This window comes from Pyrus communis, chromosome 5 (genome assembly GCF_041283825.1).
Source record: "Pyrus communis isolate YQ-2024b chromosome 5, ASM4128382v1, whole genome shotgun sequence".
In the NCBI taxonomy this organism is placed as follows: domain Eukaryota; kingdom Viridiplantae; phylum Streptophyta; class Magnoliopsida; order Rosales; family Rosaceae; genus Pyrus; species Pyrus communis.
Window position 1 is genome coordinate 6,316,017 of NC_142569.1, and position 11,970 is coordinate 6,327,986.

The window sequence follows — 11,970 nt, forward strand, 5'->3', positions numbered from 1 at the left end:
AATCATGTTGTAAATATATAACTTTGCAAACTAAAGTTAAAAACGAAATGACGACTGAAAATATTATATTATTTCAAAGGATCCTTCATTTTAACAATTTTTTTCATAAATTACAAGCCGTTTACAAATTGAACATTTTAAAGTTAAATTTTGATTTCTTTCTTAAACGAAATTTTGATTTCTTTCTTAAACGAGCCCGGAAGTTTACCTCCCAATTCGTCAACTTTGTCCATTGACTCGTTGTCTTTTGATTACGAGATAATTTAATGCCATCCACATTATTAAATATCATGTCGTCGAGAAAAATTAAATAATTATTTTGAGAATTGACAAGAAAAGTGGTCCAGCCCAAAGCAAATGCATGTTAACGTGAACCAGCCCAAAGCAAATGCATATTGACAAGAAAATTTAAAAAGTTACTTTGAGAATGGAGAAGAAAAGTTATGCAAACGGTGCGAACCACCTTGCTAATGTTGAATTATAATCCTGATTTGGTCAAGAGAAGTAGTCCAAAGTAAAGGCATATTGAAAGTTGTAAAATTGTGTGGACATTAGGCAAAGCCTAAGTTGGTGTGCATTAATGCGTAAGACTATATATGTAATGGTGTGAACAATTCATGCTAATGTTGAATTATAAACCTGGTTTAGTCAAGAAAAATGATCCAGCCCAAAGCAAATGCATGTTGAAAGTTGTAAAATTGTGTGGACATTAGGCAAAGCCTAAGTTGGTGTGCATTAACGCGTAAGACTATATATGTAATGGTGTGAACAATTCATGCTAATGTTGAATTATAAACCTGGTTTAGTCAAGAAAAATGATCCAGCCCAAAGCAAATGCATGTTGAAAGTTGTAAAATTGTGTGGACATTAGGCAAAGCCTAAGTAGATAAAATTGTTAATTGTTGAAGGAAAGAAATCAGTGGAAGCAAAAGAATAATGTTAGCGACACTAAATTTGTAGGCAAATTTTAGAAATTAAAGGACATAGAAATTTATGATTAGTTTATTACTTAAACGTTGATAAACATGTTCATTCTTATTGGTGACACATTATTTAATTTTAAATTTTGTCTCTAAATTTAATTTATTTAACATTACTCACGTCAAAATACATAAACAAACTTTTCGTCCTTATAGAAAAACGTCGTCTGCATTTTAATTATCCTAGTTGCTGAATAAACAAATTGCTGGTTTCAAGAATAAACAGACTGTCATCGACTCAGACCAATTATACCACTAGGCTCTTAGTAGGAGAGAAAGAGAGAGGGGATGAATTTCAGAACTAGTGGGCGAGGCAGCCGCCATCTCTGATCTCTTCCTTCCAGTTTTCTGCTTGCTTCTGCTTCTGCTCCTCCTTCTGCTTCAACAGCAGGTCGGCTCCCTCTCTCCTCTCTCTCTCTCTCTCCATATGATATGCACCTATAAAATACAGGAGATCAACTGCTAGCTAGCTGGCTCTCTCTTTCGAAATGTTAAAGTTCATCCTTAACTGTGATCAACAGATGCATTCGAAAGCAGTATATTTCCCTATCCTTTTTCTTGCTTAAAAAAAATAAAAAATAAAAAAAATATTGCGTGGTTTGTCAATGTCTAATAATTATTTGCATATTTTATATAAGAATTACTCTCAGTTTATTATCTTAAAGTTTTTTGGTTTTTAATATTTGGTGTATAAAATTTTTTTTATCCCAGAATTATACCTCAGTTCTTAATTTTCAAGCAGTCTTATACATTTGTTAAGTTGTCTGTTAAGTCATCTTTTAACTGGTAACGTGATGACCATATGAACAATGATTGAGCGTATCATTAAAGATCCACGTCGAAATTACAAAAAACTAAAATTAAAAAAACATTAAAAAAAAAATTAAAAATAGAAAAAGGTGGGGATAATTGCTTCCTCTCCCCCGTCCCTTTTTCTCTCTTCTGCAATTAGTTCTTCTGTGGATCTGGGTGCGACGAAGGTGCAACTTTGGTGGTTATGGCGGGTTGCAGCAGGTGGTCAGGCAAGCGCGAGGTTGCGACGGGTCGAGCAGCAACAGGTGTGGGTCTTGGTGGTTCGGGGTTGGCTGGGTGGTTCAGGCAGAAAAGAAATGGTTGGGATCTGGGTTGGTGAGTCTGGCGTGCCTTCGGCTTTGTCCTGCTCCGCCGCGGCTTGGATTAAGGAAGAAGTGATGAAAACCCAATGAGTGGGATTTGGCCCTGGAGTGAAGAGATGAGCGGGATTTCTCTGGCCTTCACCTTCGTTCCCAAATTTCTGCAATTTTTTTTAAGGGCAACGGAAAACGCACGATGGAAATTGGTTTTGGAAAAAATAAAGTGGGCAAAATCCATGGACAAAGAATTCTAATTCTTCGGAGCAAATCGGATCGATAGGTTTATCATCAGGCACGCTTTATTTTCCCTTTCAATTCCTCCGTTGGTGGCCGAATTGATCTCCGCCCACCCATTGCTAGTGGCAGCTAGACGAAGGGTGACGGTTACGAGGTCCGAAAACCTTTGTTGAGGGTTATGAGGTCGCGAGGGCAAGGGTTGCTGGGGATACGGGATTTTAGGGAGAGAAGAGAAAGAAAGATAGCAGGCTGCTGCATCATTGCTCAATTTTTTCTTTTTTTGGGTTTTAATTTATTTTTAATATTCACGTGGACCTTTATTGATGCGTAATGTCTAGTTATTGTTCTTATAGGTATCATGTCACTAGTTAAAGGCTGACTTAACAATCAGTTTAACGAATGTATGAGACTGCTAAAAAATTAAGACTTAAGGTATAATTATGGGATAAAAAAAAAATTCATATACTAAATGTTAAAAATCACAAAATTTTAAAATAGTAAACCGAGATCATCCATTTATATAATATCTTATCCGTGATTAAACTTATTGAACATTTTGGAAAACTCATCAACTCTGACCGCAAGTTGATCGCGTTGCATGTGCAACCTACGTGTCATACACCAAAGGTCACTTACGCCCAACGTCACTCTTTGGATTTTTTTTTATGTTTGAAAATCTGTGAACTGTGTTTGTTCATCGTACATTATACGGTCAATTTTCGTTAAGTACTGATTGTATTTCATTTTAAATAAAAAATAAAAAATAATTTTTGACCGCATGAAATACGATGAACGAACACGATTTATGAATTTCCAGGAGAATCCGAATTCCACTTAAGCAGTATATGTGTCTCCCTTGCCTTTCCTACCCAATGCGTATTACTGGTTAATAAAACCTGTCAATTTTATTTTATGCTAAGAGAGATGAGCTTATTGATACGATTGCGAGGATGAGTATGAGTCTTTGATATGAACAATTTTTTTTTCTTTTCCTAACATTGAAAAGGAGAAAATTAAAGTACTAGGCTAGTTTGTGAATTATGACTTGATTGTAGTTTTAGTATACAAATTTAAGATCTATTATAAGTAGTATTTAAGTTCGACAAATGTTAAGCATTAGTCTTTCGTGCTAAGAATTTTGGCCAAAGTTCCGAGGAATACCTTTAAGAAGAATAAATTAGAGAATTGCACGTATGCTGCTTTTAATAAAAATTCTCATAGAATTAACGTCAATAACCAGTGTTTCATATTTTGTTGAATACATGCATAGGTATAATGAATTTTTAGATTATCGACTAAAGCTACAATTTAGGGCGAGCCTTGGCACAATGCAAAATTTGCTTCTTTGTGATCGAAAGGTTACAGGTTCGAATCGTAAAAATAGTTTATTTGCTTATAATCGACGTTCTTTTCCCATCCTCCCAAATCAAGAATCCTTTTTGGCTTAGAGTCGCCCATTTTAGACCAAAGTTACAATTCGATTTTGTCATACATAATAATGTGATTAGTTTAAGATATTGTCACGATGACATCCTCGTTAGATTTCATATCAAGATCACCAACTAACAAGGAATTAATCCTTTGTTCTTTCGCTATGGATAAAAATCCCTCTCCGTAATTAGTAGTTGACCGAGTAAGAATGTTGATCCGTAAGTCAATCCCTTGATATTTCAACCAGAAAAATATTAACAATCTAGAATTGTACATGAATATTTCAACTTAATGTCTAATACTACAATATACAATTCAACTAATACGGTCAAAGCCTTAGCCAACTCCAGGTGGGAAATTAAAAAGGTGTTGGCCGCCATTTGATCATACAACTTGGACAAAATTTAAGTATATACGCACACGTTGTCAATATATGACTAAAATCTAATGGTCTTCTTTTTACATGCAAGACTCAGCCAGTTGGAATATAAGGGTTGGCCGTTTAGTTTCAATCCGTCGAGGAGAGCAAGTTCTTCACATGTACAATATGAAGATGAAGTTGATGAGGATACTATTACTCTGCTTCCTCAGCTGCTTCTGTTTTCAGCTGTCCTTTGTTCAAAATGCTACCACTGACCCATCTGAAGGTTCTCTCTATCTTTCTCTCTCTCTCTCTCTCTCTCTCTCTCCCTCCCTAAAAAATGATATTTAAGTGTTTTTCGACTATATGAAATGAAGTTTCTGAGGAAGTTATTTGCAAAGCCATTTTTCTTCCCATATACAAAACATCCAATTTAAGGGTAATTTTCCTTTGTAATAATCAGTTTGATCTCTCATTTGATTCGAGATAGTCTGGTAAGTGGTAACACAAGTCAAATCATGGTGTGATATAATATAATACACACAAGGACTGAATTAACTGAGAGTGCAGTGAGGGCGTTGAACTCAATATTGGAACAATGGGACACACAAGCAATGTCGGGGCTGTGGAATATCAGCGGAGAACCCTGCAGTGGATCTGCCTTCAACGGCACCGATTTTGAGAACCCCAATAACAACCCAGCCATCGTTTGCAACTGTACTTACGACAACAATGCTACATGCCACATCACCAAACTGTATGTTAAACTACTTTCTCTTTATGAACAAGATTTCTCTGACAATGCTGATTTTTCGCTAGCTATACCTATATATATATTCGTCAATAATTTGACTGTGCCACTCCATTTTATAAAGTTCTAAATGGTCAATCTTTTTGCTTTCCAGGAGAGTGCAAGCCCTGTACAAACGAGGGGAGTTTCATGAAGAACTTTTGGCTCTAAGATATCTCGCGGTTTTGTATGAATTTTTTCCAACTCCCTTCTCTGTTTTTGGTTCATCAAAATTATCAATTGGAAATTAAAAATATGGTGACGTCGTAAGATTAAGAGTTAATGATTACATTTCGTTACAATTTTTGTAGGAAAATTGATAAGAATTATTTCAAAGGTCCCCTACCGGCATTTGTTGGCAATATGTCTGCATTGATTGAATTGTAAGTAGTGAGAGAAAATTTGTTTTAAGTATCATACTTCTGACTCGTCGCAATTTGTATACTTCATTTTGAATATCATAATCTACAGTTATGTTCTTTACACCTTTTCTCTATTGTTTACACCGTAATCTCACAAACCATTATGTTTTTATTGAATAATGCAGTACTAGTTTCTTGTGTAATGTAATGGTGCTTATCTTTAGTTGACTGATATCTCCATTCAGGCAAATTGGCCACAATTCATTCTCTGGGCCCATCCCCAAGGAGCTTGGAAACCTTAAGGAGCTAAGTATACTGTAAGCCATGAAAAATGAGAAAGCGTACAGTAAAATTTTGTGTCATAAATATTAGATACAGAACCTTCTGTCACTCTTCAATAATTGCTTTCAAGTAATTGTTTGCCTGTTCAACATGACTTGCAGGGGCTTCGGATCAAATAATTTCTCCGGAACACTCCCTCCAGAACTTGGTAATTTAGTCAAGCTCCAGCAAATGTAAGTGGTTCGTTAAATCATCATATTTGAATTACATGTTAGTTCCTTATGCATAAGCAAAAATTGCACATTATGTATAAGATGGGTATTAATCAGTTGCCTTATGATTTTCACAGTTACATGGACAGCTGTGGAGTCAGTGGTGAAATTCCTTCAACATTTGCCAAGCTAACCAGTATGCAAATCTTGTAAGAACGGCTCTTAAATCGTATTTTAGATTTGTTCGTTTATCTAGTACTTTGAGATTGCTTTTCTTGGATGAGCTTATTATAAGTCAACTTTGTGAATTTTAGTTGGACATCGGACAGTCTTTTCTCAGGAAAGATACCTGATTTCATAGGGAATTGGACACAACTCATTTCCTTGTAAGCACAGAAAATTTTGATCTTATGCAGTTTATGAAAGCAGACCTGAGATGGATAACTTGTTCACAAGCTTCTTATATGTTGTAGGCGATTTCAAGGGAACTCTTTGGAAGGCCCAATACCAACCAGCTTTTCTCAACTGACCTCATTGAAATCTCTGTAAGTACAAATGCTTCATAAATTGTAATCTTTCTCTTTCTCCGAAGACGGGATTTCAGTTATTTTGCATATAATGATGTAGGCATATCAGTGATATATACGATGGGAGCTCCTCTCTTGATTTCATAAAAAAAATGAAGAACTTGACTGAATTGTAAGTGAAGATTCTTGTTGATCCATATACTTTCATCCAACTTTTTCCTTTTTCCTTTTGATATCTTACTCCATCTACTTTTTATCAAATTTGATGTGAATAACAGAAAACTACGAAATGCATTAATCACTGGTACCATCCCATCTGATATTGGAGAATATCAAAGTCTACAGATACTGTACGTACCAGCGCATATAAGCTTGAGCCCTAACGAGCCAATTAGTTTTCTTTCATTCTGATTGCTCCTCTCAACTTATCGGTGGTGTTGCAGGGATCTGAGTTTCAACAATTTGACAGGCCAACTCCCAAGTTCTTTGTTCACCATGAGTTCTCTTACATCCTTGTAATCCCCGTTCTTATTATTATATTTTGCTTGCCTCATCATACATAAGTTATCAAATCTTTAACATTCCCTACTTTGATTGAAGATCTGGACTAATCCTTATAGATTTTGTGCACATCTGACCTTTTTCTTGCTCATCTCTCTTTCTTTTCTGGGTGCCTTCTACTATAATCGAAATGGCCAGGTTTCTTGGAAACAATAGTCTGTCTGGACCTCTTCCGAGCCAAAAGAGCAATCCACTTCAGACTATGTAAGTCCTCATTTCTTAAAAGTAGTCCTATAGAATGTACTGAGTCTACTGACACTGAAACCAATACTTTGTACATGTGTGCGCACGTGCATGTATGTGTCTGTGCATTTTGTAAGCATTCTAATCCTTTATCTTACACAAGTTGAAGTTCTTATAACTTTCATGTATTTTGTGTCTTCTGATTCTATTTTGTTATTAGCAGAGATTTGTCTTACAATTTTTTATCAGGAAGCTTTCCCCAGTGGGTGACCACAATATCGCAACTGTACGTCTCCTTTTATCTTTCATCTTCATTTTACAGTTTAAATCCCCAGAATATGTTCGGACAAAAAATATCACTACGATTCGTTCTCACAGTGCTACTTGCCTATTAAGTTTTGATCATGTACGTGGAATGTTCATTTGACAGAGATATATTTCTTCACATGTTAATTGATTAATGATTTTATGCAGGAACTTAGTGGTCAACAACTTCACATTTGACAAAAAAAACATAACGTGAGTTGAAGTTTCTGTTGCCGGTTTTTAGACAAGCAATACTATCACTACTCTTCCACTATATGTTTCTATCTGGATAACTAATAATTGTTCTCTATGTTCGCAGTACTCTTCCTGGATTGAATTGCCTCCAGAGAAATTTTCCATGCAATCGAAATACCCCACGATGTAATCTGCTTTTATGTCACCCAACATTTACTGTTTTAACTCAACGTCATGTTGGAGGAGAAGGCATTGCTTCTCTAGTTATGTATACATATGGATATAGATTGCCATCATGTTTTCATAAGTTCAGTAATAAGCATAACTGGTCAGAAATGTGACTGAAAAACATTAGTATGAGTCTTCAATTTGAAGTTTCATCGCTAATCATGGATAGATTCTGGTATTACATGAAACTTACAGATGCAAACTTCTCAATCAATTGTGGTGGACCGCAAATGAAGGGACGTGATGGCATATTGTATGAGGCTGAAGACTCTGCTCTTGGTCCAGCAACATTCAATGTAACCAGTATAGAGAAATGGGCCGTCAGCAATGTCGGTATGTTTTCTGATGGAGTGAACCGATCGTTTCTGAAAAATACCCTTGAAGAAGTAACCGGAACAGATGTGACCCCCGAGCTTTTCAAGACTTCAAGATTGTCCCCAGGATCACTGAGATACTATGGCCTGGGTCTTGAGAATGGACCTTACAATGTAACATTGCACTTTGCAGAGACGGTTTTTGAGAGGCGCATTCAGCAAACTTGGGCAAGTCTAGGACGGCGTGTGTTTGATATTTATATTCAGGTAAGGCTGCTTATGGGAAAAGAAAAAAAAAAAAAATCTAACTTATTTGAAGTAAAGAGTAAAGACTCATTGGGCAGGTTTTCGATATTTTAAGCTACTTTAACTAAAGATAATGATTTAAGGAAAAATTTGGATGCGGTTTCTAGTTACTAATGTTTATTAACTGAGACCTTATTAGTTTTTAGATTTTGATCAAAGTTTCTAGCATTAATTTATTAATGAATTTGCATGTTAGTTACATAACATTTTAAAATAAAAATTAATAATTGATTTAGGGTTTTAATACTCACACCCTTATTAAACTCCTGATTATTTTCAATTCAAAAAAGTTCCAAAATAAAAATTAGAATAAGTCTGTACCCATTAACTTTTTATAAAAATATTTTAAACATTTTAATCTTAAATGTACCCATTTATATATTTTTCAATTTTTTCTAATCTTAAATGTACCTATTCTTAGATATATCAATTTGTTACATATAAATGTACCCTTTTTTAATATAAAAATGTACCCCTTTTCATATAAAATCCATTCAATTTTTTTCTAATCCATTTTTAAAATCTATAAATTTTGTTGATTTGAAAATGTATCCATGTGTAGTTTAATAGAAGAAATTTAATATGTTATTAAGCCAAATTTTTTTTTTTCCTGAAAAATGTACCCATGTTTTGGTACAATAATTTTTTGGTTAGTTTTGATGAATGTACCCAAGTATGTATGTATGTATGTATGTATGTATGTATGTGTATATATATAAACACAATATATTAGAGAATATACTTTATCATGTATTGTTTTTAATCGCATAAATTATGGTTTTTATTTAAAATCTCATTAATATAAACAACTACAAATATCAATTTAAGCCACTAGGAATAGCCTAGTGGTAATGGTGTGGGTAAGGGGTGGGATAGAATAAGTCCCAGGTTCGAGGCCTGGTGTGGGTGGGGTGGATAAAAAAAAAAACTAAATTAAAAAAGCAATTTTTAATTTAAAATATAATAACCTACATAAAAATATATTATTACTTAATAGCAGAGATTTTATTCAAAAACTGAAAATCATCAAGATTTCAATTAAATGACATTGGTAATTAGGAGTTGCATTCAAAATGTCCCATAATTTAAAGGAGACTAGAATTATTACCTAGCTCTTCATTTGGTTGCTAGGGTACCCGCATGATGAAGGACTTTGACATATCCAAGGAGGCAGGTGGGGCTGAAATAGGAATTATGAAAAGATTCAATGTTAGCGTGTCAGAGAATTATCTTGAAATTCATTTGTTGTGGGCTGGTAAAGGGACTTGTTGCATACCTTCAGCAGGTGATTACGGCCCACTAATAGCAGCCGTCCATGCTGCTTCAGGTACAATTTGTGTTAACTAGTAGAGATTTCCTATGAATGGTTTAAATGTAAATTTCTGCTGTTAATTGACATTGAAGAATTCGTCTACTTTATCGCTCAGATTTTACACCAACGGTTTCTGGGCTTCCACCAACTACTCCAAGAAAGAAGAGCAGGAATGGGTTGATAATTGGTATTGCAGTTCCTGTTGGAGTTGGGAGCTTGCTATTAATATTTGCGACTTTATATATGTGGAGGAAAAAATCAGAAAAAGAGGACGATGAAGGTAAACGATCATATTATTAGTGGTATCCAATTCAGGTTTCTCTGTTCTGGCATTAACACACACAAGTAAGAATGCTTTCACGAAAGTAAAACTTATGTCACACTGTTTCGTGAATGTGCAGATATTCTAGGATTAGGCCCTCGGCCAAATACTTTCAGTTATGCTGAGTTGAGAGCTGCAACCGAAGATTTTAATCCTTCAAATAAGTTAGGAGAGGGAGGATATGGCCCTGTTTATAAGGTGAAATCTGTGTTACATCAATATCATGTACTTGAAGTAATGACAAGAGAAAGGGAGGGAGAGCGAGCGAGTGAGAGAAGAAAATTAAGCTTCTTTTTTCTTTTCTTTCATGTCACTAAATTGTGTTTATGTGTACATTGTAGGGTACACTTTCTGATGGTAGAGTAGTGGCTGTGAAGCAACTTTCAGTAGCATCTCACCAAGGGAAGAGTCAATTTGTATCTGAAATTGCTACCATATCTGCTGTACAACATCGGAATCTAGTGAAATTGTACGGATGCTGCATTGAAGGCAGCCACCGCATTTTGGTTTATGAGTATCTTGAAAACAAGAGCCTTGATCAGGCACTTTTTGGTACAAACCTATCTACTTTTAGGTTGCATAGAAACAACATTGTCTGTAGTTCCAAGCACTATAAAATTGTTAAGAAATGTTTTTGATTGAATGTGTTCACTAATATTTCAGGAACAAGTAACTTGCACCTTGACTGGCCTACTCGATTCAATATATTGTTGGGAACAGCAAGAGGACTTGCTTACCTTCATGAGGAGTCAAGGCCAAGGGTTGTACATCGAGATGTCAAAGCAAGTAATATTTTGCTCGATGCAGAACTCTCCCCAAAAATATCAGATTTTGGACTGGCAAAGCTTTATGATGACGAGAAAACCCACATTAGCACCCGGGTTGCAGGGACAATGTAAGCCATCCTTTATTGTTTTTTCTAGAGGATACATACATTATGGTCACACACATTTATACTTGCATGAAATTTTAACACACATGTTAATAATGCCGCTAATGATCTCAAGCAACATTGTGCAACCATTTGATTATCTTGCATTGCAGAGGCTATTTGGCACCGGAGTATGCATTGTTTGGACATTTGACAGAGAAGGTCGATGTGTTTGGTTTTGGAGTTGTTGTTTTGGAAATCCTCAGCGGGAGACCAAACTCTTACAATAACTTGGATCCAAAAAAGATTTATCTTCTTGAATGGGTAGGAATTGCATCCCCTAGCTTCATTTTGGCATTGTTATGAAAAACTTGTTTATACTTTCCTTTGACCGTGGCATAATGTTTTTCAGGTATGGACTCTACATGAAAACGACCAAACTCTAGGGCTGGTGGATCCAAGATTGACAGAGTTTGATGAAACTGAAGCAACTAGATTGATACGAGCAGCTCTTCTGTGCACGCAGGGATCACCGATGGCGAGGCCATCTATGTCACGTGTGGTTGCAATGCTCTCTGGAGACATTGACTTAGGCACTGTCATGTCGAAGCCAAGCTATTTGACAGATTATGATTTTAAAGATGTAACAACATTGTCAACAGGTAGTTTTTTGGTGGAGGATGATACCCCATCAACTGCATCCAAGGATAATAATGTTCGCCTCAACCATCAGCCGGGAGGCAGCAATGCAAGTGGTGCTAACACTCCCTGGATTGACCCTGCGCCTTCTCCTGTAAATGTCACTCAATCACTGCTCACTGGCATTAGAGTAGAAGGAAGGTGATAAATGTCGGGAAATGATTTATGCATGCTCCTTTTATCTATTTGTGCACCCTTGTACTTGTTTTGGACCCTTTCCTTTTATATAATACACATTTTAATAATTAATTGTGATTGTACTTTAGCTTTGGCTTTTGGTAGTGGGCAGGGAAAGCATGCCAGATTTGAACATATCTTAGCAGATGGATGTATATTGTACTTATTCATACAAAATGTTTATAGATATGTTCATGAACCA

At 35.6% G+C, this 11,970-nt stretch overlaps 1 protein-coding gene across 3 annotated transcripts; it reads left to right on the forward strand.

The window, feature by feature from the left end:
• The first annotated feature begins 1,147 nt into the window (after window positions 1–1,147).
• On the forward strand, window positions 1,148–11,970 carry LOC137726498 (putative LRR receptor-like serine/threonine-protein kinase At1g56130). Of its 3 annotated transcripts, none has more exons than XM_088693956.1 (25): window positions 1,148–1,371; window positions 4,231–4,407; window positions 4,692–4,878; window positions 5,027–5,098; window positions 5,223–5,294; window positions 5,519–5,590; window positions 5,717–5,788; window positions 5,905–5,976; window positions 6,082–6,153; window positions 6,241–6,312; window positions 6,395–6,466; window positions 6,573–6,644; window positions 6,738–6,809; window positions 6,994–7,059; window positions 7,262–7,324; window positions 7,513–7,557; window positions 7,664–7,725; window positions 7,963–8,348; window positions 9,519–9,714; window positions 9,815–9,979; window positions 10,101–10,219; window positions 10,363–10,573; window positions 10,685–10,916; window positions 11,066–11,216; window positions 11,305–11,970. In XM_088693956.1, exons 2-25 carry the CDS (start codon window positions 4,299–4,301, stop codon window positions 11,734–11,736), a joined length of 3,144 nt encoding a protein of 1,047 aa, XP_088550082.1. In that variant the 5' UTR covers window positions 1,148–1,371; window positions 4,231–4,298; the 3' UTR covers window positions 11,737–11,970. The 3 variants fall into 3 exon arrangements, with proteins under 3 accessions (XP_088550082.1, XP_068321534.1, XP_088550083.1); XM_068465433.2 differs by having other exon boundaries at window positions 4,237–4,407; XM_088693957.1 differs by having other exon boundaries at window positions 1,230–1,371; window positions 4,241–4,407.

Bases quoted from the DNA above. Each gene is read 5' to 3' on its own strand.
- LOC137726498 (XM_088693956.1), top strand. From the start codon at position 4,299: ATGTACAATATGAAGATGAAGTTGATGAGGATACTATTACTCTGCTTC. The intron at 5,977-6,081 runs GTAAGAACGGCT...TGTGAATTTTAG, and splicing joins CTAACCAGTATGCAAATCTT to TTGGACATCGGACAGTCTTT. The intron at 9,980-10,100 runs GTAAACGATCAT...GTGAATGTGCAG, and splicing joins AGAAAAAGAGGACGATGAAG to ATATTCTAGGATTAGGCCCT.